Source organism: Balaenoptera musculus, chromosome 15, assembly GCF_009873245.2.
Source record: "Balaenoptera musculus isolate JJ_BM4_2016_0621 chromosome 15, mBalMus1.pri.v3, whole genome shotgun sequence".
Taxonomy (NCBI): Eukaryota; Metazoa; Chordata; class Mammalia; order Artiodactyla; family Balaenopteridae; genus Balaenoptera; species Balaenoptera musculus.
In genome coordinates, this window is record NC_045799.1 from 14,658,107 (window position 1) to 14,683,813 (window position 25,707).

Here is a 25,707-nt window from a genome sequence, read left to right on the forward strand (position 1 = left end):
AAAAGAATTGAAAAGAGGAACTCACGCAGATGAATGTGAATGTACATAGCAACACTATTCACAGTAGCCAGAAGGTAGACACAATTCACATGTCCATCAATAGATGGATAAAAAAATGTAATATATCCATAAAACAATATTATTCAGCCATAAAAAGAAAGGTAATTCTGACACCTGCTACAACCTTGATGGTCCTTGAAAACATTATGCTATGTGAAATAAGCCAGACAGACACAAAAGACAAATACATGTTTTCACTTATATGAAGTATTTAGAAAAGGCAAATTCATAGAGACAAAGTAACAGCAAAGGGGGTTGAGTTTCTGTTCGGGGTGATGAAAAATTATTTATGTGGATTTTTTTGATTTTTTTGTTTTGGTTTTTAACCACAATTTTTCAAAAGCACAGGGAAGGAGGCTTGGGGTGGGGGCATGGAATGGTTCCTCAAAACTAATATCAATAATTACTACCAGTTATTTTGTATTTACTTTAGGCCAGGGAGCTCACTTTATGCTGAGAGCTTTCTGTACATCCTCCCAGTCATTTTGGAAGGTAGGTTAACTCAGTCCCAGCCACAAAGCTGATAAGCAGTGAGTCCCAGATACTAATTTCGTTTGTCTGATCCCGAAGTCCTGTGCCTTACTGTGCTTTACTTCCTCACAGACAACTGGGTCTTGAAGAATTCTCTGTATTTGATGTTTGCAGGATAAGACTTTTAACTTTGCGCACATTTCTTTAACTTTTCAGGAGAGAAGGCTCTTACGACCGATACCTGCGAATGGATGACTATTGCAGGAGGAAGGATGACTCTTACTTTGACCGTTACAGAGATAGCTTTGATGGACGAGGCCCTCCAGGCCCAGAAAGTCAGTCTCGTGCAAAAGGTAAAGTAGCAGAAACAGCACTTAGCACTGGTAGGACACTTTACAAAAGAAAGAGGACGCTAATAACCAACTGGAAAGGGGCTAATGACTTGGCTAAGCAATTCACAGAAAGAAGAAATACAAATACCCTGTTCATGTGTAGAGAACATTCAGCTTGAAAATCATTTTTAAAATGCGAAGTAGTACCATCATCTGGTTTAGTCATCTAACAAGAAGAAATAAGTACGAAATTCCAGCAGTAAGAAAAGAAATGAACAAAAGATGGGAGCAGAAGAGGTCGTTTGCTTTTTTTTTTGCTCATTGACCAAGTAACTAAAACTGTTTGCATTACCTATGTAGTATGTGGGGTTTTTTGTTTTATTTATAATTTTTACCTAACAGCATTTACTTTTTAGGTAAAGACAAACATGTTTTTTATTGATAAAAGCCTTGATTTTCTCAATACATTCAATACATCTTTAAAGATTTTTAGATTGTTTTACACCTGGTCAAGTTACGAACCTCTTTTCTATCTTTCTTTCTTCCTTCCTTCCTTCCTTCCCTTCCTTCCCTTCCTTCCCTTCCTTTCTTTCTTTCTTTCTTTATTTTTGGCTGCGTTGGGTCTTCGTTGCTGCTCTCGGGCTTTCTCTAGTTGCGGGGAGCAGGGGTCACTCTTCGTTGCGGTGCGTGGGCTTCTCACTGCGGTGGCTTCTCTTGTTGCAGAGCACGGGCTCCAGGCGTGTGGGCCCCAGCAGTTGTGGCATGTGGGCTAGTAGTTGTGGCTCATGGGCTCTAGAGCGCAGACTCAGTAGTTTTGGCGCACGGGCTTAGTTGCTCTGCGGCATGTGGGATCCTCCTGAACCAGGGCCCGAACCCGCATCCCCTGCATTGGCAGGCGGACTCTTAACCACTGTGCCACCAGGGAAGCCCAAGAACCTCATTTTTAATTTGTTAAGAAACTTACACTTTACTGCCTGATTTTGTTTGTTTGTTTGGGGGGGTGTTTCATGTTTGTTTACTGCCTGGTTTTTTTTTAACAAATTACAATTACCTGTCAATAGGGGACTTAAATAGTTGTCCCAAAAATGAAAATTAGAATAATAATGAAATACCATCTTTTACCTATCAAGTTGGCAGGAGGTTTTTTTGGTTTGGTTTTTGTTTTGTTTTCTTTTTAATGACAATACTCAATGTTGACTAAGATGTGGAGAAATAGCACTAGGTGCTCCACCCCTGTGAAAGGATAAATTAGTCACAGCCTTTCTAGAGGGCATTTTGGCAGCATGTATGAGATTAAAACAACCATGCCATTTAATCCAATCATTCCATTTCAATGAATTTATAATAGTAAAAAACAATAATAAGGGTTATTTTTAGGAGGTAGTCTAGAGGATTAATTCAGAGAAAGTGTGTGTGTGGGTGGGTGGGTGTGTGTGTGTGTGTGTGTGTGTTGTGACCTTTGCCTACAAGTAGTTCAGGATTGAAAATAAGGCCTGTGACTTATTTTTATAGAAAGGCACGGTCCATGTTTCAGTTTTCTCTGGTGTCATCCTGCAGAGCGTTTGAAACGTGAGGAACGGCGTAGAGAAGAGCTCTATCGTCAGTATTTTGAGGAAATCCAGAGACGCTTTGATGCTGAGAGGCCTGTTGATTGTTCTGTGATTGTGGTCAACAAGCAGACTAAGTAAGAACCCTTTGGATGTTTTTCCTGAGTGAGGAGAAGGATCAGAAGAGAAATTCAGGCTCGTTGGCAGCTGTACCCACTTAACTTGGGCTGTGTACTCTGGCATTGTTACACTGTGTTAACCAGGGTTCTTTCACTTGTAGGTGACAGAAGACCCATTGCAAACTGGCTTAGGCCCAAAGGGAAATTTTTAGTTTGCTTGACTGGGAAGTTCAGGCATGGCCACATACAGGGTCACACTGTCATAAAGACTTGGTCTCTCTATTGCCTTCACTCTCAGACAAGCTTTCTACTCAAAAAGGCAGAACAGCACTGGCTCTAGACATGTATCTTCTTAGCTTAGCAAACCAGTGGAAAGAGAGCTGCTCTTTCCCATTGCTTCCGCCTGAAGTCCTGGAATTGTTTCTCATTGGATTGCCCAGGCTTACTTTCCCATCCCTGAACTATCACTTTGACCAGCAGTGCTGGGATGCTCTGATTGGCCAGGGCTAGGTCATGTGCCCACCCCTAGAGCTAAAAGTGGGATTAGCCCCGTGGAACCATGTGTACTGAGTGGGAAAGGGGTGCCTTCACAAGGAAAATCAAAGAGGGGACTATATGCTGGTCAGGCAAAGCAATAAATGTCCCCTTTGTGAGACAACACCGAATCCCCAGTACTTTGGAAGGCATACGTCTCTGCATTTGTCAGCCAAGAGCCAGGCTTTCTTTGTGAAGTGCCGTGGCCTTGCAGAGCTGTTAGGTGACCATGCTAGCCAAGCCAGAGTTCACAGCAGTATTTTACTCTACCTCTGTTTCACATTCTTTCCTTGAAGTAGCAGAGCAGAGGTGTAGAAGGGAGTTTATAGCAGCTTGCAAGTTTGAGAGTAGCTATGTTCCCTTTCCCCAAGTGGTTAGTAAATAACTTCATGTATTTTCTAGCAGTTTGGGGTTAAAGAGCTAATTTCAAGGCAGAGACTAGGGAAATAGGTGTTGAGTCACCAAGCAGCAGGCAGCATTCACAGGCTCGGGGCTGCCTTGTTTAGAAACAGATGCTGCTTTAACTTGTAGATGGCTTTTTTTTGCCCCCCACCCCTTTTGACTCATGATAATGTCATTTTCTGAGCACCTACTCCGTACTACTACATGCTAGGCACTTAAATAATTTTTTTAATCTTCACAGTAATCATGTTTCATGTGTATTCACTCATCAAATTTTTTCTATGTGTGACAGGTGCTAGGTCCTGGAGCTGTAATGCTAATAAGCAAACACACATGGCCCCTTCCTCTTGTGGAGCTTATACCCTAGTTGGACAAATGACAGAAATAAATGTATTGGTGATGTGTCTTATAAGAAATATATCAAGGATCTGATTTAGATTGCAGAGAAAGTCAAGGAAGTGACGTATGAGCTGAGCCATATTAATCCTGTCTGACTGTTAAAGAAACTGAGGTTTGTAAGAGGTAAAGGGACTTGCCTAAAGCTTCAACTTTGCAAGTAAATGTTAGGATCCAAACCTGTCTTTCTAGCATTTAAAACCCATGCTTTTCTCACTATATTGTGCAGCCTCTACAAAGACGGACATGTGTTACAAGTCTTAGGCATCAGGAAGGATGGTGTTTAAGAATGACCGTCAGACTAGAGAATCAAGAGGAGGACCTGGGTACTAAATACTGTGCTATTGGCAACTTTATGTGTGACCATTCTGAGCCAGTATAGAGAAGGAATTGGTCTAGATTCTTGGAGCCTGAAGAGGGTGCTACGGAGACACTGGTAGAGCTAGGATTTGAAGTCTTCATAGGAGCTCACACAGCTAGCTGAGGTGCCACAGTGTGCAGATTGGGAGTTGGTCAGGGAGTACTCACCTGGATCCTGTTTGTTTCTACAGAGATTATGCTGAATCTGTGGGGCGGAAGGTTCGAGACCTAGGCATGGTAGTGGACTTGATCTTCCTCAACACAGAGGTGTCACTGTCACAAGCCTTGGAGGATGTTAGCAGGGGAGGGTCTCCCTTTGCTATTGTCATCACCCAGCAACACCAGATTCACCGCTCCTGTACGGTCAACATCATGTTTGGAACCCCACAAGGTATGGAGGCCCAAGCGGGTCAGAATTTCAGAAGTAGTCACTAGGCCATTAATTTTTTTATGCCTTACTCAGAAGCAGCAGGTTTTAGGTAAATGTATTTCAGTTCAAATGTGGTAGGGCCCTTTTTTAAGTGCACGGCAGAGACTTGCATAGTCATTTAGTCTTCTGATATTCTCTCAGTGGATACAGTTCTGGGCCTGCTGTATATGACATTATATTTAGCACTTAGGTATATACAGTGATGTGCTGGCAAATGTTTAACAACCAGTTCTGGGGTGGGGGGGCGGTGTGGTTTATAGCATTTGCTGATTTCCATGGTGTAAATACTCCCACTGTGTTCTATATCAAGCTACCAACATGAAGTCACTTCAGGGCCAGTTGGGAGGAGATGCACACAGTCTGCTCTCACCAGTGAGGGCCAGCTCCAGCGCAGCTCTGGCATGTGCTACACTGAATGCAATAGAGTCCTTGCTTTCACCAGATTTTCTAATGAGGGACAAAGCATACAACAGGCAATTAGGATACTCTTTGTAAGTGTGCTAGAGAAGTGGGTGGAGGGGCTGTGAGAACAGGGAGGAGGCTCTGAGCTCCTGGAGGCCCAGAGTAGGTTCCTTGAAGTCCTTCCCTGAAGTAGCTTTTAGTCCTTTGCTCCCAGATTGTTGAGACTCAGCCAGCTGATTCCCTGCTCATTGCTTGCTCACACAGCACAAACCTTTCGCTTTTCCCACCACCCTGGGGCTATTTGCCCCACCAGTTTTACCCATAAGGATAGCGTGTAGAAGCCTCTCCAGTGGGTCATTTGTCTTTCTGAGGAACAGTCCTCAAGATGTGTGAAGACATTTATATCAAGTGCTGAGAAGTCTTCTCACAACCCTGTAAATCATTGTTGCCCAGGGGTGAGGAGAGGAGGTTATTTAGGGTCACAATTTGATCTTAATCCGTAACCTTTGAACTGATGAATTAAAACACCAGCTCTATCCTTAGGAGCACAGTAGAGAGCCAGGCTTTACAGAAGGGCTTTTTGGACCCCCGTGGCCTACCTCCTGTGGTTATTCTCCACATGGTCTTTTTGAATCTGTGAGAGACTGTCATATTTCTTTGGTTTTTACTACACGTCTGTGATCTAAGAATTCCCCAAAGAACTAGCTCTGTACAAGGGTGTCTGTTCCCCACCAAAGAAATCCATTCACCTATCTCCCCAACCTTCATCCCCCTCCTCTCCCAACCTCTCCCCATCCCCATCCCAAGGCTTTTTGAAACTGAAATGGTTTTCTTGCTCATTTGAGGTTAGGAAGGGCTTGGTAGAGTCCAGTAGGTGGGCACTCAAATCTGTCATCGGAGAAAATAACTCATGTCTTTCCCTCCTACAGAGCATCGCAACATGCCCCAGGCAGATGCCATGGTGCTGGTGGCCAGAAATTATGAGCGCTACAAGAATGAGTGCCGGGAGAAGGAACGCGAGGAGATTGCCAGACAGGCAGCCAAGATGGCCGATGAAGCCCTCCTCCAGGAACGAGAGCGAGGAGGCCCTGAGGAGGGAATGCGCGGGGGGCACCCTCCAGCCATCCAGAGCCTCATCAACCTGCTGGCCGACAACAGGTACCTCACTGCCGAGGAGACTGACAAGATCATCAACTACCTTCGCGAGCGGAAGGAGCGGCTGATGAGGAGCAGCACCGACTCTCTGCCTGGTGAGCTACGTGGCAGGGCCGAGGTGAAGTTCTCACTCTGCATTTCTCTAATCCCCATGCTCTGTTGGGAGGGTGGCAGGCCCAGGGCTCTTCGGGGTGGGCAGGGGCAATGAGCACATCCCTTGGGCTCTCCCGTGGGCCATCCATGCTGGTGTGATGGTAACTTAAGATCTGGGCTCTGAATCCTGGTCCCTGTAGTTAGTGTGGTGGGTGGGCTAGTATGCTGGCTCCCTGGGAACCAAGGTGGACGCCCTTCTTTCTTTAAGTAGTTGTCTGGAGGAACGAAGCTGTTTTCCGGGAACAGCACATACCATGAAGTGGCCCCTTTGGGAAATTGATGTTATAGTCTGTGTACTATGTGATTGATGTGATCAGTGATTGTTGTTCTTCCCTGGGCTGCTACGCCTCCTGCCCATGGAGGGTACTTTTCAACCAGATACCTCCTCCTTCTGTGTTTTAGGCCAGATTTCCCGTCAACCACTCGGGGCGACCTCGGGTGCCTCACTGAAGACACAGCCAAGCTCCCAACCGCTCCAGAGCGGCCAAGTGCTCCCCTCTGCTACACCCACTCCAGCGGCACCCCCCACCTCCCAGCAAGAGCTTCAGGCCAAAATCCTCAGCCTCTTCAATAGTGGCACGGTTGCGGCCAATAGCAGCTCTGCATCCCCCTCAGTTGCTGCCGGAAACACCCAGAACCAGAATTTTTCCATAGCAGCGAACAGCCAGCCTCAGCAAAGATCACAGGCCTCTGGCAATCAGCCTGCAAACATTTTGGGACAGGCAGGGTCTGCTCGGAACATGGGCCCCAGGCCTGGGGCTCCTTCCCAAGGGCTCTTTGGCCAGCCTTCCACTCGCCTGGTGCCCGCCAGCAACTTGGCTAGCCAGAGGCCCGTGTCTTCCACAGGTATCAACTTTGACAATCCAAGTGTACAGAAGGCTCTGGACACTCTGATCCAGAGTGGCCCTGCTCTCTCCCACCTGGTTAGCCAGACCACAGCACAGGTGGGGCGGCCCCAGGCCCCCATGGGATCGTACCAGAGGCATTACTGAGGCTAAATCTCAACTACTCCTGGTCCCCTCTTCCTCTGGCCTCCCACCTATTGCGTTCTAAATAGAGTTATTTGGAAGATGTTCTCTGCACCTATCCAGGTCCACATCGAATGTCATAAGTTTCTACCATCTGCTCTCTCCTGCCTAAGGCTATGTTGCTTACCCCTTCCAGAGTCCGAGTTTATACTGCACTGGAGGTGTATTTTGTTGGTGGTGGGGTGGGGGTTTGGGGGGTTTTGTTTTTGTTTTTTTGTGGTTTCTTTTGCTAGAAAGTAAATATCTCTGGGGTCATGGGCAGTATAGGTGTCTGGGCTCCGTTTGTATTTCAGTTGTCTCTCTGTCAGCTGGACGTGGGGCGAGGGAGGAAGAAGCAGCCGAGCCCCAGCTGGGTGAGCTTGGGGTAGCATTTTCATGTTGAGAGCCACTGCCTTTGTTCATTCTGAACCTACCACGGGTGTCCAGCCTCGCACAGGCCCACCAGAGCTCAAGCTCCTGCCTGCAGCTCCTGTGTAGGGTTCCAGAGCAGCAGGTTGGGCTTGGTGGGCACGGTGTCCTCTTACCCCATCCCACATAACGTGGGGTCTGCTTGAGGATTCAGAAGCCGGCTGGCTACTCAGCTACTGGAGTTGTTGAGGAGTGGCCAAGCCGGCCACTTTTCTGCCTGACCCAGGGTTGTTGGTTTTTGGTTTTCTCTTTTTTTCTTTTTGGCTTTCATTTCAATGAAAGATCTCCCGTGGACTGCACAGCTCCAGTGACCAGCAGTTTAACACAAACTGTGAATCTGGGCCCCAGCCACTCTTACCCCCTAATATTTCTGTTAGCCTCTCCCTCACCAGTGGTAGTTTCATGGAATCGGCTCTGAGAAGGCAACTCTAGACTGTGGCAGTGAACACCCATTTTTTTCAGTGATTGCTTTGAGCTTTTGGCTCAAAAATCAGGCTCTTGTTCTGTTTTCTAAGCAGCAGGAGATAGGGACCATTTTGATGTCAGACTTTCGGTAGCTGGACATGTTCTTGATACAGGAGGCTGTTCATAACTTCTGAGCCAGAGTGAAGTTACTAGAGGGAGGACTTCTGGCTGCTGCTCTACATGGAAACAAAGGAAGCTGCCCTCTCCCTAGGGATGGTGCTCATTAGAGCCTTGTGGATCAGTCTCAAGGGGCCCCTGGCAGAAGCGAGGGAGAGCAGTGACTTCACCTGAGTCCCTGCCAGTGGCTGAGTAAACAGTGGTTTCAAAAACTCAAGGTCCCCAGATGGCAGCATTTTATGTTCTGACCTGTTTGTGTTATATAGTGTTTTTTTCCTCTTTGGAACTTTTGTGTTGTTAATAAGATGAGATAATTACTTTTTAATTAAAACGAAAAAGTGAAAGCTGTGTTGTCTTTTTTGGGTGTCACTATCCACAGGGCCTCCTTGTGAGCATTCCTTCCCCGAGTTTGAAGGCGAGGTTCCCTGACAGAGCACTGACTAGTTTCGCTCTGCCCTGAGTCTGCAGTCAGGCCTCAAAACCTCTTTTAACCCTAGCTTCTCTTCTTACGCAGCTCACCTAGTACAGCTCAGAGCAAAAGCCTGCTGGTTAATTATAATGCTATGTAAACATCCGTGTTTGTGGCAGACTTGCACTGTGTCAGAGGCTTGTCCTCTTATTCTAGGAAAGGAAAACAGGACTTGTGAAGAGGCCATTTCTGGCCAAAGGCGAGTGGAGAGTGGGGTACTCTCCTGTTTTGATTTTGTCTCACTTGCCGCCCTCTGTCCAGCCCGTTATGCAAGGAATTGGCAGAAGCAGAGTCACAGGTAGGAGCTCTGGAGAGCATTTAATAGAGAGCCCCATCAGGAGGCTTGGAGTGGGTGTGGTGAAGCGGCTGGCACGAGGCCTCCAGTGGGTTAGGGACCCAGATGCTGACAGTGCTGAGGCTGACCCGGAAGTGCTCACCGTCTCGTAGGAGAGGTGGTGGGTGCACTGCCCCTGCTGCCAGTGCCTTTGTCCCTCTAGGACAGGGCCCCAGAGCTATCAGTACACGAGGCAACCCACCTGGAGTGGTGGTCAGTGTTTCTGGTTAAGAGTCTAGGGGCCTCCTGGAGGGCCACCTTTTACACCCCTCTTCCCACCTACTAATTCTTCCCCCTGGAGTGTCCAAACAACACACCTCAGGCTGTGAAGGGTATAATAAAATTATTTTTATTGCATTTTGTGCAGACGGGAGTCTAAAAAATTAATACATAAAAGCTATAAAGCATTAAATGGGAGCATTCAACAATAAAGGAAAGAACCAACCCTCTCCTTTTCATATTGGCACAAAGAACACAAGATCAATACTGAGGCAGAATGCGGAATACTGAAACACACGTAAAGTTAAAGGCAGGCCTAATAATAGTAATAAATACTCTTGATTTGGTTTGCAACCTTTCCTATTTACAAGGGTTTTCAACTTCATTGCATTGCCCTGCACATAGATGGTCTAAAACAAAAGCAACACTAGTTATCACTACAAGGCTATTGAAATATTGCACTCAGAATAAAAGTCACTTGAATGGACATGAAACATCTAGCTACATGATTATAAAGCTAATTTGGTGAGTGACGTGTGATAACGTTCATGACAAATATTGCACATGTAGCACAGAAAACTTGGGGTTTTGTTGTAGGATGTCTGTTTTCATCAACGGAAACTGCTCTTGCCAACCAGACAGTCTAGGCCCAGATAGTGCAACTTTGGTTCCCTAACTGATGTTAATATACCCCCTTTCCCTTCTGCCTAGCCCACCACTTCAGCCCGGGAGTGCTCAGGCCCCCAGAAGGCTAGACCCAGCTGCGTCTGTCAGAGGGAGGTTCTTTGGAGGATGAGGGTGGGGAGTGCTGGTGTCTAATACCTCCGACTTCTGATTACTACCCGGAAGAATCTATCCAGCCCCCTGATCAAATTTCAGAGGGGCCTTGACCTAACCGGCAGACATCCAAACCTACCTCCAGCCACACCTGGCCCAGTCTAGGTGGCACCAGCTCCAGCTCTGCCTTGGGCTCAAAGGAAAGGAGGTGGTGAGGTCAGGAGTACCCAGTAGCCTCAGCTCTGGGAGGTGGGCAGGATGTCTAACTAGGTGCAAAGTTCAGGGCCCTGGGGCTGAAGGTACTGTACCCAGTCCCAGAGGGCGCTGGAACGAGCATGCAGTGCCTGCCCCCCTTAGTAAGGTGCCCTGGGGGAAGGGAACCCGGCCAATGCGGTTTCCCTAAGGGTAGAGGGCACCTCCAACCGGGCTGGTGGAGCAGGAGCGCCAAGGACTGGTGTTGGAGAAGCCAAAGGCCTTGGGTCCTAGTTGGAGGAGGGCAGAGAGGCGCTAAGAACAAAGCACATGGCGACTCCCGCCCTCCCCCACGCCCAGGTGCCTGGGAGACGCAGCTAGAGGCAGCGAGGCCGGCCCGGGACGCGGAGAAGGCGGCTGGGTCCCCGAGGCCAGAGCTGCCAGATGGAGACAGAGGAGGGAACATCAGGGACAGCGCTGGGGCCTCCCCGGTGAGTCCGGCCCCCAACCCAGAACCGCCCCCGCCTCCCTCGTCTGTCCCAGGAAGGAAACTCCAGGGGAAGGGACGCCCTCCAGCTCCCCGATTTCAGTCTTTGGCGAAGAGCCATGGGATAGGGGGAGCAGGCGACAAGCCGATTGAGGAGAGACGCCTGCTCCCCCAGCGAAGGCACCGGGGCGGGGCTTCCTCGGTGGGGCGAGGGCCTCTCTCGGTTTCTCCTCCTTGAGGAACGCCCCTCCCCTATCGTGGCCCCAGCTTGCATAAGAGCCGATGAGAAGAGGCTGCGCCCGCCTCTGCAGCCACAGTGGAAGCTCACTCCGCTGGGAGGCGAATCCAGGAAAAGCTGGACACTTGTCTCACTTCGTCTCCGAGAAGAACTAGAGGGAAGGGTCGGAAGCCAAAGGCGCGCGGAAAGGGTGAGGAGACGTCGAGGGGGTGTCGAGGGACCACGACTCCCGCCTGGGCCTAAAGCACTTTTGCTCTCAAACTCTCGGACGTCAAGGAAAACCCAGCCTCCCGAGGCCTCCGCCTTCCCTGGGCGCCCCCAGCGGGAGAGCTCGACAGTGGCGAGAAGTCCGTTGCGCTTCTAGTCACAGAAATATGGGGACGTTAAAAATACACGCGATGTCTCCTGTACACTATGTATAGGCTCGGCCGGCCGGCGCCTGCGGCCGCGCGAGGACAAGTGACGTAGACGGCGGAGCGCAGCCTCCCCACCCCGCGCCCTCCGGGCCGCCGGGGGACGGGTGCAGAGCGAGGACGGGGCGGGGCGCGGGAAGAGAGGGAGAGGGCCGCGCGGACTACCGGGCGTCCTCAAAGCCCCAGCTCCGCTCCTCTCTGCGCCTCCTCCGACCTTTATTGCAGCGTCTCCTCCGGCGGGGCGAGGCCGGGCTTAGAAAAAGGGCAGCCGGGGCCGACAGGGCGACGCGCCAACGGGGCGCTCGGGGCTCTGGTCTCCGCGCGGGGCGGTCCTCTCCGAGTCAGCCCTGACCGACGTGGCCTCCGGGCTTCAGGCAGCGGGGAAGGGGGCCAGGGCGCGGGCACAGGGTCTGTATGTAAACGGTGACAGCGGCGGGGGGCGCGGCGAGGGCTCCGGGGCCGCGCGGGCCGGACGCGCTCGGGCCCGGGTGGCAGGTCCTGGCTCTCAGGAGTAGATGGTGATGACCTCGCGGCCGCCACCGCGGACCAGCATCACCCGGTCCAGGTGCTCGGTGAGGACCTCGAGGAACTCCATGTCTGAGCGCCCGTCAAGGAGAAAGACCGTCCCCTTCCCTCCCGATGGAATTAGGGTCGTGCGTGTTGGGCGCCAGGGAAACGCTGGGCTCGCGTCCCTGTCCGCGGTGCTGATTCTGAAGCAGACCCGGCTCAACTCTTCCTTCCCAGGGCCAGGACCTAAGTCCCCTGACGTCCACCTCCCCCTTCCTCCCAATTTTAAGCCCAGGATACAATTTTCGTCACCGTTGCGGTTGCGGGGAGGCCCAGGCATGTTGAGCAAAACAAGCTTGGCGTCCCGGGATTTCTTGACGATGACCTCGTTCAGCCGCACAGCGGTGTGCATGCGCCGCACGTTGGACTGGTTCCTGAGGGAGGGAGGAGGGCACGTGAGGCTGGGAGAGGGGAGAGTTGGATCCAGTCGCCCTTCCAGCCCCCCCCACCCCAGCACTGCGCTGCTGGGATCTAGTCCTTGCAAGCCAGGAACCACCAACCCTAGACTTCTCCAAGCTGGGCTATTCGGAGACCCCAGAGGTCAGGGGCACGAACTGAGGGTTCCTGGTGGAGTGAGAAGAGGAGGGACCCTGGCCAACCTAGGGGAGAAGTTAAAAATTCTGAAGCACTTACAAGTTCTCCCACTCCCTTCAGGAAACATAAGAGAAGCAAAGAGAGGAAGAAAAAGAGAGGGGTCAGAAAAAGCAGGAGAAGCTGAGGACTACTTGAGCCACCATCAACCACCCTGTGTGCAAACTGGTCCCGCTCTCCCAGCCCCACAGGCTTCGCCTTTCCACTGCCTGCACCTGGGAGTTCTGACCCTTAGCAATCAAGCCCAACCTGAGTCCTCAGATGGGGAAACCAAGACAAGGTCTGGGCTGGGTCTTCCGACTACCAGGCCAGGACCCCTTCTGCTCATTTGCTCTGCCATGGGGAGCAAAGACCCTGTAGGCTCACCCCAGACCCTAGCCCTTAGCCCCCAGGCCCGTACGGCTTCATGCTGAAGAAGTCCTTGATGCCCTCTGAGGAGACAGGACTGGGGCCCTTGTTCTTCTCTGCCACAGATTTGTCCTTGGTCCAGGTGAGATGCACTTTCTCTGGATCTGCCTCGCCCTCCCGTTCGGGTTCCTCCCCCGGGGACGGTGAGCTGCTGGGGCAGCTGGGAGCACTCTGGTCATGGATCAGCTGCACCTGAGGGATAAAAGAAGGGACAGCACGTGACTCCTTTGGAGGCCAAAGTTCCTGCTCCCACTGGCTGGAGCCAAACCACCCCCGCTGCATACCTCCTCTTCCGGCTTCTCCTCGCTGTCACCAGCTGTCTCTTCTGGGACGTTGAGGCGGAGCCGAGTGTTGGCTGGATTCTTTCTCCGGATTGAGCCCCGAGACTCATCTGTGATACTCTGGATCTAGGGAGTGACACAGGTTGGTGCCAGCTCTGCTGGAAATCACTACCCATGCCCTGCAAAGAGCTACCCCCAGAGCTGACGTTCAGCCAGGATGTGCGCTTTCGGGACCCCTACCAGTTGTTAAACTATTGCAATGCTTCCACATCAAATAGCTATTGCCCCCACTGACCTGGCCACTCCAACCCCTCTCCAGTACCCCTGACCTCTCCACTATCCAGCAACCAAAGGGTTAACACCTGGCCCAGCTGGGCTCTGCCTTAGCACTACGGTCCAGTGCCAGTTCTGACTGGTCAGAGCACATGCCATTTCTTACAATTTTACTGTCACCCACCTCCAAGATCTCTTCTGTCCCCAATCCCCAGGGTACCATAGCTCATTTCCCCAAGGACCCCACTCCCTGGGGTGGGGCTTTCATTCAAATGCCAGAGGGCTAGTGGTCCCACATTACCCACACTGGGGAGATCTTACAGCCATACCCCATGAGAGCTCATCATCGTTACTCCTGAGAACCCACCGTCCACACCCTAGGAGGTTTGCCCCCAACTCTCATCATCAGCTGCATCCTGAAATATCCATCTGTTACCCACTCTCTAAGACTCTCTAAGGGTCTATCACATAATCCCTTGTCCCCCACACTGGCAGCCCACGCCCCTGAGAAATCATCATCCATACATATTTAACATCCACTATTCTCCCTTGGGCCCCAGAAGTCACATAGTGAGCGGAAGATCTGTCACGCATGCCAAAGCCCCTCTGCATCCTGGCTGGGAGGCTTGAGAGATGCAACTGCTGTGTGTACCCTTGCTGCTGGGGAACCCAGTGCCAGAAGGTGGCAGTGCCAATGGCCAGGAGTGGGCCATCCCAAACCTGTGCACACCCAGAGCTGTGCACACCTTCCCACACATACATGCAGCTCCCCAATCCTCTATCTCAGCGGCCACTCCCTACAAAAACGCCTCTGCGTAGATGAGGGTCCCCTCATGAAAGCATCTCTCGCTTGAGTTAAACATTGCTCTCCTTTATAATTCAAGGACATCTGCAGCTTGAGACTCTCTGAGCCCAGCCAGGGCAACCTCACCTCCCGCTCCCGCTCATTCTTGGTTAAATGCATCTGCTTGAGGATCTGGGAACGCTGCTCCATCACCAACGTCTTCTCGTAGGTGTAAGCCGAGATGTCGCTCTCATGCTGTGGGCAGGCAGGGGTGGGGATGGGGTGGAGGAGGGGCAAGGGGGGAAAGTATGAGCACTGAGCTTAGGCGCAAGGCCAAGGGGAGGGAGGCAGGCCCCCTTCTTTCTGCCAACCTAGGATTTCCCTATCCAATGACCTAGTTTAATCAACAGTTGTGGGAGGCAAGGACAAAGCAGAGGGTGATGCTCTTTGAAGGCAATGCAGCTCATTCCCTCCTCAGCCAAGCACAGGACTGGGTGAATGAATGGGTGAATTAATGAATGAGTGGATTAATTAATTACCTGGGTGAATGGAGAGGGGGGAGAAATATAAAAAGGAACACAGAGATGAATGAATTATGTACATGGATGAATGGATGAGTGAGTGAATAAATACATTAACGGATATGTGGGTGGATTAATGAATACACAGAGAGATGGGTAAATGGATAAATAAGCTGAGAGGAATGGACAGACAAGAGGCTGTAGGGTGTAAGTGCGAGGAGCATGGACTCTAGAGCCAGTCTGCTTGGGGTTGAATCCTGGCCCTGCCACTTAGTGTGTGTTCGGGGCAAATTACTTAAACTTTCTGTGCCTCAACTGCCTAATCTGTAAAATGGAAATGCTGATAATTGTATCGATTTCATTGATTGCTGTGAGAAGTAATATAAAGTGCATAGTACAGTGCCTCACATGTAGTAAGCATTATTAGACATGGCTATTCTCATGAAGGAGAGAAGGGTGTATGGATGGATGGATGGATGGGCTCTCGGGTGAATATGTGAGAGGCTAAAAAGTGGATGCAGGGAAGGGATCCAGCATCACAAGCTGATGGGAGTTGGGGTTCCCCATTTGGTTCTGGGGCCAAGGGGAAAGATTCCAGAAGGGACTCCAAAACGTCAGAGGTGGCTCCTGGGGACTCACCATCTCCACCACCTCGACCTCCGCGGTGATACGTAAATGGTACAGAAATGTGGTCAAATCCTTCTTCATCTGGATGCTATTGTCGTCCATCTGGGCCACAGTGAAGATTCGCATCTTGCACTTCCGCCAAACCTGGAGGGGTGAAGGGGACCCAGAAAGGTCCAGCCCAGACGCAGTGCGGAGACCCAGGGCCAGAACGTAGACAGGACCCTGTCCCTCACCCTTCCCACGCACCTTCCCACACATACATGCAGCTCCCCAATCCTCTATCTCAGCAGCCACTCCCTACAAAAACGCCTCTGCGTAGATGAGGGTCCCCTCATTAAAGCATCTCTTGCTTGAGTTAAACATTGCTCTCCTTTATAATTCAAGGACATCTGCAAGGGGAGACACCTTCAGTTCCCAGCATCTCAGAATTAAGGAGGGGATTGGAGCCCTTTCCCAGGAGGTCACGTGGAGGCTGGCCCCTTCCGGAGCCCAGAAACCCCGCCCATGGATGTGGGCATGAGCGCACAAACACGCGGACGCTCACTCGCGCACACGCATGCGCACCTTGTGGTGCCGCAGCAGGAAGGGCAGCAGCATGAGCATGCCCCCGTCGTGCACAATCCACCAGACGTCGATGCTGCCCTCCGAGAAGCGCTCCGGGTTACCAGGAAACATGGAAACGTTCTTGGTGACCAGCAGGGCCAGGTGACCGGCCGTTGTTTCCCGGACCAGCTCTGGAGGAGACCAAAAAGATGGCCACACGGTAAAACAGTGACCCTGGTCCCCTTCTGGCACCCAGCACCCCACCCCCACCCCATCCCTCTTTGGCCTTGGGCTGAGGAGTCAGAAAACCCCCATCTACCTGGGCCTCGTCGCTTGTTTGAATTTGGGGAAGCCTCTCTGGGCCTCCGTTTCCCCACCGTTCAAGTGGTGATAACAACACCTGCCCTTTCTGATTAAGAACTCGACCATGCAGGGCTCACTTAATCCTCCCAACCACCTTCTAACTAGGATCTACCGATAAAGCCGCCTCAGGGTTTACCAGCTGCGTGACCTTAATCTCTCCATGCCTCAGTTTCACACCAATAAAATGGAGACAGCAATGCCTAGCCCTCACAGGCCTGCTGAGAGAATGAGAGAAAGCCTCCACTTGTCTGGCACACAGAACACAGTCTGTAAGTGTTAGTTATTGTGTTACTTAGTACCCACAACTACCAAGGCATCTGATGCTCAGAGAGGGTGAGGCACTTGTGAACAGTCACACAGCGAGGAAGGGCCAGAGGGGAGATGTAGACCCGGGCCTCAGCGACTTCAAAGCTGTAGCTCTTCCCACTCCCTGCACTGTCTTCCTCCCAGGGTTGTGAACCCTGCCGGAGCCAAGACTGTTTCCTCCACACCTGAGTCCCCGGGCTCCCCGCACAGTGCCTGGCACATGGGAGGCTTTGAACGCCATCACCTGCATATGCCGACTCCATACCTGTTACACCTGGGAAATGGTCCCCAGGCCCAAAGAAGGACAACCACCCCCACCCAGCCCTCTACCACCCCGAGCCCACACAGCTTTACCAATGAAGTTCCTCCACGTCTGATGATCTTCCTTCTGCCGCCAGTTTCGGGGCCAGCCAACGAGCACGGTGTTGTGCTGCAGCCCCCCAAGGCCCCCGGACTGAATCAGGTGGGACACGCCATCTCGCAGGTTGGAGGAGATCACTACCTGGCAGAAGCCCTTCACCTTCTCTGCCTCCATCAGGCGCCGGATGGACTGCGGGGAGGGGAGGGCTCAGAAAAGGACCAGCCTCAGGCCTCCCTAGTCCTGCCCAGCCTCTTGCAGCCTCCCTAGCCCCCATCTCTCCCCCGCATCAGCCCCCCATTCCTGAAGCTCAGCTCTGATCATATCGGCCTCTGGCGCCCCATCACCTATGGCCCCCGTTCCTTGCTGCTCAGTCAGAGCTCTGCATGTTGGGACCCCACGCTTCCCACCGCCCTGCCGTTGCTCACACAGTCCCCCTGCAAGCTCTCACCCACCACCCAGAGCCCCTCCCCGGCTGACCCCGTTGTCCATGACACCCTGCCTGGCCCAACTCAACCATCACCTTCCTCAGACACCACCCGTCCACCCAAACCACAATGAAACTGGGCCCCTCAGCATAGCCAGACAATTTGGTTTTAACAGTTTTTAAAAGTTAGCATGACGGTAAGCATTTAAAACACATATTCAATCTGCACGATGAGGGAAGTGTTCTTATTACTCTCACTTTATAAGTAAGGAAATTGGGGCTCAGAGAAATTAAGACTTGCTTCAGGCCATACAGATAATGGATGTTACCGTAGAGGTTCAAGTCCAGGGGTCTGACTCCATCCTTCACACTCTTTTTTTTTTTATAAATTTATTTTATTTTATTTAATTTATTTATTTTTGGCTGCTTTGGGTCTTCGTTGCTGCATGCAGGCTTTTCTCTGGTTGCGGCGAGCGGGGGCTATTCTTCATCACGGCGTGCGGGCTTCTCATTGTGGTGACTTCTCTTGTTGTGGAGCACGGTCTCTAGGCGCGCGGGCTGCAGTAGTTGTGCAGCACGTGGGCTGAGTTGCTCCGCGGCATGTGGGATCTTCCCAGACCAGGGCTCGAAACCGTATCCCCTGCATTGGCAGGCGGATTCTTAACCACTGTGCCACCAGGGAAGCCCCCCTTCACACTCTTAACCAAGCCTCTGATGTCAAACAGAAAGGGCTCCTGGGCTTCCCTGGTGGTGCAGTGGTTAAGAATACCCCTGCCAATGCAGGGGACACGGGTTCGAGCCCTGGTCCAGGAAGATCCCACATGCTGCGGAGCAACTAAGCCCGTGTGCCACAACTACTGAGCCTGCACTCTAGAGCCCGTGAGCCACAACTACTGAAGCCCACGCGCCTAGAGCCCCTGCTCCGCAACAAGAGAAGCCACCGCAATGAGAAGCCCACACACCGCAACGAAGAGTAGCCCCCGGCTCACCGCAACTAGAGAAAGCCCGCGCATAGCAACGAAGACCCAACGCAGCCAAAAATAAAAAAGAAAGAGAAAAAAAAAAGGAAAGGGCTCCTATTTCTACCTCTGCCCCCACCTGTTTAATTCAGCATGCAGTGGCTGAGAATGCACTGTGCACCGGTCCAGGCCCCAGGGGAGATGGAGAGGCACAAGACCAAACCCCAGCCCGCAAGCTGGTCACAGGCTGGTGGGGAAGATAGAACATACACAGAAGGCTCTCAAGCCCACCTGAGGTTGACAGGTGCTACGTGAGAGTTAATAACTGCGGAGCAACGTTGGGCAAATCACCTCCCTCTATGAGCCTCAGATTTCTCATCAGTCAAATGGGCATCGTGACAGCTACCTCGTCCAGGAAGAGGGTGGGTGACATAACGTGATGTGAGTAGAGCTTAGTATATACAGCCTGAGAGATCCTAAACACTCAACACATTCTATTGCTCTGCAGTTATTCACTCTAACCTCAGACGGGTTTGAGAGCCTTCTGTGTATGTTCTGTCTTCCCCACCAGCCTGTGTCCACCTTGAGGGCTGAGATTTGGTCATCTACCTCTCCACGTCCCCCGGGGCCTAGCCCAGTGCCTGGTACACAGCACATTTGCAGCCACTGCATGTTAAATTAAACGGACCAGTGGAGGCCTCCAGCCCTGGGCCCTGACAGATCAGTGTGAACGGCCCAGTGAGGCAGAAACAGCAACTGTCGCAAGCCATTAGGGGTGCCCCTCCCCGTCTCATCTCACCTCCCTCAGGCCCCCTTTCCTCTCTCCACTTCTAGCCATGGCCCCGAGGGGAGAGAGACCTGAATCGCAGACAGAACCCACTTCCTCTGTCACCCACCAGACACCTGTTAATGACGCTTAATGCAGAGCCCAGCTGCCCCAGCCCACACTGGCTGTGTACACTGCTCTGTGGACGTGGACCAGGGGATGGGAACAAGAGCAGGTGACCCAGAGTCAGGGACCCGGGTTCAAATCCTGACTATGCTTCCAGCCACCTTTGTGACTTCCAGCAAGCTGCTTTCCCTCTCTGGGCCTCTGTTTCTCCCTGGGCCAAACAGGGATATTCACCCTGCCGACTCCACTTGGTGTGGGGACCAAAAGAATCCACCTATGTGAAAACTCTTTAAAAGATTTATGCTTCAGCAGGTGGAGTAGGGGTCTAGCAGTTCTAATGTGAGTCTCCGTTTTCTGTCCTTAAACAAATGACCTGACTTCTCTAAGCCTCAGTTTCCTTATCCATAAAATGGGCATTTCCGGCTCCAATCGTCTTTGGTTCTGCGAGTTGGATTCTAAGGAACTCACTTGCTGAGCCCTTGGACCCCTCTTCTAAGGAAGAAGACAGAAAAGCCTGAGCCCCAGCTGATGGCAAAGGTGGTAGGAGGGAAAGTGGAAAGGATCAAGGACTGTCTTCCTGAGTGCTGCATCCTTCCGCCCTCCCCGCCAGGGCCTCTGCTTACCTCCTCCGCCCGCTGGGCCTGGGGATGGTTGTCCAGAAAGGTGCCCTCAAGGACAGAGCCCACAATGGTCAGGCCCTTCCCTGCCTTGAGCTGGGAGGTCAGCGAGAGCAGCTGTGGATGCACCACGTTCTGGTCTTGGTCCACACGCACCAGCACCAGCAGCTGTGGCCTGAAGAGGGGGAAAGGTCACATGATCCGTCCACCACCTGCCCAACCACCATAAACTCATACACCCATACACCGTACACTGGTGAGTTCACTAACCACCCGACCTCCATATTCCTATCCACCTGTACACCCACCACCCACCCATCCACCTACACATCCATCCATCCATTTCCTTGAGTATCAACCCATCCAACCATCTCCCACACATCTATCCATCTACCCACCCATCCATCTCTCCATCTACCTCACTCACCCATGTATCCATCCACCCCCCCCACCCATTTTATCCTTCAGTTATACACTCATATCCATGTTAATTTACCTACACATCCATCTACCACCATCCATTCACACATTCACCTATTCACCCAACCACCCTCCCATACATATACACATTCAGCCATCTACCCATTGGTTTATCTGTTCATTTCCTTATTCATTTAGCCACTGCAGCCAGCCGGCCACCCATCAATTGAATAGCATTCTCTAAACACCTACTCTGGGCTAGACCCTGTGCTAAGCATTTGAGGATTCACAGACAAATTATGCAAAGCCCCAGTCTCTGGAAGCCCAGTTTAGTAGACATCAGCAAGGACAAGCCAACGATGTCCTAGGCATAGTTCAGAGTTCCAGGCCTTAGTCTTAGCAAAATGAACCTGAGGGAGAAGAAGGAGGGATTGGCCTTGCAGAGCAATCAGTTAGAAAGCACTCTGGGCTGAGAGGCAGGAGGTCAAGATTCTGGGTCCAGTTCTGCCTTCCATGACCCCTGAGACCTTCTCTAGGCCCTGACTGTCACGTGAATAAAATGGAGATCGTTATTAATCTAGAGATTTCTAAGAGGCCCTATAACTCTCAAAGTGGGTGATTCACCTCTCCCAGAGCAAATGCTACATGATACTACGTTTACCTGTCTGTGCGCATGCCTTGTCCACGGAACTGGGAGCTCACTACATCCCCAGAGACAGGAAGGGGGCAGGGCATAGATCACGCATTCATATATTTTTTCTAACGCATGATGGAATGAATGGATGGATGGATAGATGGTCAGGAGACTGGCATGGCGGGTGGGGTTTTGGAGAACAAATGTCTGGAACTCAGGTCAGCCTCGGTGTTGTAGGTGGGAAGGGTTCAGACAAGGCTGAACACTCAGCAACAGCAAAACGAAGCAAGCGGGGTGGGTTAGGCCCTGCTCCCTGCCTCTCCCCCCGCTGAGCCCTCACGCCTGTGCCTCCACCACTGACCTCCAGTTCTTGGTGTGCGGGGGCCCTTCCTCTAGGCGTAACAGGGCGTAGCGAGCAGCACTGAGAGACAGGCCTCGGATCCCATCGCCCCACTCCTTCTCCGCCCTGGGGCCGGGAAGGGGGATCGCAAGAGGCAGAAAGCCAAGGAGTGTCAGGGAGAGCCGTCCACCCTGAAGTGGCCACCCCAGCGCAGAGCCGTCTATCTCAGGCTCAGAAAGGAGGTCGCTCCTGCCACCTCCATTTCTCAAAGCTTCAGCCCCTCCCTCTGCTCCTGTTCCGTATCTCCCCATCCCACCCCATCACCCTTTGCCCTCCACTCTAGTGCCATCTTCTCCCACTTCCTGCCTCATCCCCCCTACCGCCCCACCACCGAGCACTCATCACCCCTCTCTCTCCCCTCCTCCCCTCCTCCCATCCCTGAGTCTCACCCAGCCCTCCCCACTTCCCCACGCTTACCCACGGTACTCGATATACTTGTAGATGAGCCCCGCAATGAGCATGGCCACCAAGGCATAATACCAGGAGCAGATGAACATGAGGGCCAGGCAGAGGCTCATGCCCAGGAACGAGAGTGTCCTGGACAGGGGGAGGGAGAGCCGGCCTCTGAGCCCTGGTGGGGCTGTCACTGGTGCCCGGGCTCAGACAGCAAGAGTTAGATGGGGCGGGGCATGGGCAAGACCTGGGAGGCTACAGCCAGGTCTAGGGGAAATCACACCATCATCTCCATGAGCACCACGGGGACATGGGGCCTTCTGGATGAATGAGCAGCCACAGACAGGGTACCTCCCCTTGCCCCACCCAACTCCTAAGTCACCACACTGCCCTGTCCCAGTGCCTTAGACCCTGCCAGACCGCCCTGCCACACCGCCCTGCCAGGGAGGTTCTGAGGCAGGAGTCTCTGGGGAAAGTTGGAGGCAAGATCTCCCAGGAGGAATGTGACCCCAGGGAAGAGGTGACTAGCACAGCAGTAGCACTGAGATGGGAGGCAGGCAGCCTGGGTTCTGGGCCAGGTGTGCCATAGTCTTGCTGGGTGGCCTTAGGCCACCTTTCGCTATTGGAGCCTCCGTTTCCTTTTGGTAGAACAAGCATGATCATTCCTGCCCTGTCTGCCCCACAGGCCTATTGTGAAGATAAAGAGCCATCAAGGAAAATGATCAGAAGTCCAGCCCCAATAAGGAGCATCTTCCGTGCACCAAGCAGTGTAATGCTTACAAGGGCCTATGAGGTAGGTGCAGTTATTGTCCCATTTCACAGCTGAGGAAACTGAGGTTTCCTTGTCAAGACTGGAAGGTGTTGCAGACTATTGACAGGAGAGGGATTCTAGCTGAGACTGTTTATACAGTGTTATGTTATTACTTGTGATTATAAGGAGAACTTCTCCAGGACTTTTCTCATGCTAGTTGTGAAAAGTGGAGTTTGGGATCCTTAGACCTGGAGGGGATGGGCTGGGGTGAGGGGGAGATGAGAGGACGGTCCTCTGGGGCAGGGAGGGGGAACGGGCACCCACCAGTGGTAATAGCGAAAGCGTGGCCGCCAGTTGGGCGTCCTCAGCAGTGTCTGTACCGCACAGGCCAGGTTCACAAACATGTAGCACATCAGAAAGAACCTAGAACACAGAAAGGTCCCAGGAGAGACAGAGATGCAAGGGGAGACAGAGACAGAAGCACAGGGAGAGAAAGGAAAGGGAGAAAGAAACTGGGGAGAAGGCCGAGTCATGTTCTGGGGCTTAGGAAGAGGTTCAAAGGCCAAATCCCCTTACACATGCCTGATGCATGTGGGGATGAATCTCTGTATAACAAAGGACAGGTTTCTACGACAGTGGGGTTGATAAAGTGTTTGGGTGGGCTGTCCAGGGTCACAGCTGAAGGATCCAGGTAGAGAGACCCCCAGAGCTGATGGGGAGGGCAAGAGGCCAGCACGCACATAGAGAGGATGGGGGCGACCTCGTCCAGGGATGCAATGAGGATGCCAATCTCGCAGATGCAGGCGGTGAGGAGCAAGGCCCACGTTGGCTCTCCGTTGGCTTTGCCGTGGCCGAAAACCTGAGGACAGAGCAACCATCACAGGGGCCTGAGACCTTAAGGACTTCTTGTCTCTCTCTTCCAGTCCTGGAGACCAGTACGGCAGAGGCAGGGAGAGGATGCTGTATTTCTCATCCTTTAAATGCACCCAAGGGGATACCAGGTTTTTGCTGTATCTTGCCCACTCTGACATTGGTACCCCAGTGCAGTGCAGTTCAAATGATCCCTGAAGGGGAAAAGGAGGGGACAGATGGAAGAGGAGCTACAGGGGGCCAGCAAGCAGCCATGACTGAGTTCACCATAAATCTTTTTCTTTTCAAGTACCACAGAGAGAACCCTTCTCTTACTTGCCCTTTGGCTGCCTCCCTGAGTCCCCGCCCAATCACGAGGCCAAAGGAGGACCATTCATTTTTCCCCTAAGAGCAGACAACCCTGCCCAAAGAGATGGCCCTGATGTTGGGCCCAAAGGCACACCCGTTCTTCTTAGTGGCGGCACAGAGCAGCAGGGCCCAGAAGGCAGGTCAAGGCTTGCCATGGCCCCTGCTCCCTGCGTAGCCGCCCTGGGCAGGGGCCTGGCTGGCTGGTGTAGGGGGTGGACTGTTGTCCCCACACCCTGCCCCTGCCGCTGACCTGCAGGAAGGGCACTATGCCATCGCGGGAGATGGCCTGCAGCAGGCGTGGAGCCCCCGTGAGGCTCTGCAGCCCAGCCCCGCAGGTGGAGAAGAAGGATCCGATGACAATAACCCAGGGGGACGGCCAGGCCAGGGTGCCCACCACCAGGTTGCCATTCACAGCTTCGCCAAACCTGGAATGAAGCAGCAAAGGGACAAGAGATGCTGGGTGAGCACCGCCACCTGGATTTCCAAGGGCTCCCACACAGACTGCGGGACCAACTGTGTGTCCACTATGAGGCTAGGCTGTGCAGGGGAGAAGGGACAGACAAAGCCCCTGATGAGCTGGGCACTTTCTGTCTGTGTGACCTTGGGCAAGACATTCAACCTCTCTGTGCCTCAGTTTCTTCAGCTGTAAAGTGAGGATCATTATAAACCTATCTCATACAATTGGTGGGAGGAATAAGGAGATACAATATGTAAAATACTTGGCATGGTGCCTGATACGTGGTACTAATAGTGACACGATTTTTTTTTATTGAGGTATAGTTGATATTCAAGATTATTTAAGTTTCAGGTGTACAACATGGTGATTCACAATTTTTAAAAGTTGTACTCCATTTATAGTTATTATAAAATATTTGCTATATTCCATGTGCTGAACAATATATCCTTGTAGCTTATTTATTTTGTACACAGTAGTTTCTACCTTTTAATCCCCTACCCTTATCTCACCCCTCCCCCCAATAGTGATTCTAGTACGAGGTCAATTGTGTAATACTATGTCATCTTGGGCAGATATCTCAAACTATTAGAACCTCAATGTCTCCATCTGAAAAATGGGGGTTCTGGCCTCATCATGTAGTGATGGTACGTGGTGTGAGGATCAAGAAAAGCATTTTCTAACAATGACACTGTCTTCAAATGGAAGATGCTGCCTCAGTAGGTAGAGAGAGCCCTGTCCCTGCAGCGTGCAAGCAAAGGTGCACTCAAATGGGCCGTTGCTGAAAGACTTCAAGAAGCAGATGAAAGATTATCCTGAATGACCTGCCGAATCCCTTGCAATCTTGTGGGAGGTCTACGATGAAATGAAATGAGATAAATGGAGGTTAAGTTGCCCTAAAAGCTAATAGGTGTAATATATGCAAATTGCCCATTTGGCCAGGTCACCTCCCTACTTAAAATCCTTCAGGGTTTCCCCCATTTTTTATAAAATAAAGCTCCAGTTTCCTGGTGCCAAAACCCAGGCCTCCAGGACTGGTCCTAGCCTAGGTCTCCAGCCTCATGTCCCCACTTCCTGGAAGCCAGAATGGCGCCTCGGAAAACTGACTTCTGTGACAGGACCTCCTGTTTCACCCCGCTGGTTGTGTATGCACACACCCTCCAGAGGTGTGTGCTCCAGAAGCTCTGAATGCTTACAGCTACTGGTACCCCTGCCTGCGCGTGCACACACACACGGCTCTTGGTCTCCTCTACCTTTGTCCATGCTGTTCCCACTGCCTGGAGTGCCCTTCCCCCTCCTACTTTCCTAGGTAGTCTCTATACCACTCAGCATGTAAAGTGGGAAGGAGAGATGAGAAAGCTTGTATAAGGCACTTCCTCAGCATCTCCTCTTCCCCGACCCTCTGGGACTGG

The 25,707-nt window shown here is 51.9% G+C and overlaps 2 protein-coding genes across 8 annotated transcripts in view; one reads left to right on the forward strand and one right to left on the reverse strand.

Annotated features, from left to right (window-relative positions):
- NCOA5 (nuclear receptor coactivator 5) overlaps window positions 1–9,491 on the forward strand; it is a 30,961-nt gene extending 21,470 nt beyond the window's left edge. For 2 of the 3 annotated variants that reach the window (XM_036824908.1, XM_036824909.1), the window contains 5 exons: window positions 748–884; window positions 2,421–2,547; window positions 4,413–4,612; window positions 5,983–6,303; window positions 6,764–9,491. In XM_036824908.1, the coding sequence (XP_036680803.1) occupies window positions 748–884; window positions 2,421–2,547; window positions 4,413–4,612; window positions 5,983–6,303; window positions 6,764–7,353 (1,375 nt within the window). In that variant the 3' untranslated portion in view covers window positions 7,354–9,491. Of the gene's footprint in view, window positions 1–747; window positions 885–2,420; window positions 2,548–4,412; window positions 4,613–5,982; window positions 6,327–6,763 lie in introns of all 3 variants that reach the window. The other variant, XM_036824910.1, reaches the window with a different exon arrangement.
- Window positions 9,492–9,515: 24 nt separating this feature from the next.
- SLC12A5 (solute carrier family 12 member 5) overlaps window positions 9,516–25,707 on the reverse strand; it is a 37,902-nt gene continuing 21,710 nt past the window's right edge. For 4 of the 5 annotated variants that reach the window (XM_036824902.1, XM_036824905.1, XM_036824904.1 and 1 more), the window contains 15 exons: window positions 24,092–24,266; window positions 23,364–23,482; window positions 22,948–23,046; window positions 21,897–22,016; window positions 21,441–21,545; window positions 20,032–20,200; window positions 17,127–17,322; window positions 16,125–16,294; window positions 15,573–15,704; window positions 14,560–14,667; window positions 13,359–13,481; window positions 13,067–13,266; window positions 12,709–12,723; window positions 12,316–12,449; window positions 9,516–12,105 (listed from right to left, as the gene is read on the reverse strand). In XM_036824902.1, the coding sequence (XP_036680797.1) occupies window positions 12,014–12,105; window positions 12,316–12,449; window positions 12,709–12,723; window positions 13,067–13,266; window positions 13,359–13,481; window positions 14,560–14,667; window positions 15,573–15,704; window positions 16,125–16,294; window positions 17,127–17,322; window positions 20,032–20,200; window positions 21,441–21,545; window positions 21,897–22,016; window positions 22,948–23,046; window positions 23,364–23,482; window positions 24,092–24,266 (1,957 nt within the window). In that variant the 3' untranslated portion in view covers window positions 9,516–12,013. The remainder of the gene's footprint in view (window positions 12,106–12,315; window positions 12,450–12,708; window positions 12,724–13,066; window positions 13,267–13,358; window positions 13,482–14,559; window positions 14,668–15,572; window positions 15,705–16,124; window positions 16,295–17,126; window positions 17,323–20,031; window positions 20,201–21,440; window positions 21,546–21,896; window positions 22,017–22,947; window positions 23,047–23,363; window positions 23,483–24,091; window positions 24,267–25,707) is intronic. The other variant, XM_036824903.1, reaches the window with a different exon arrangement.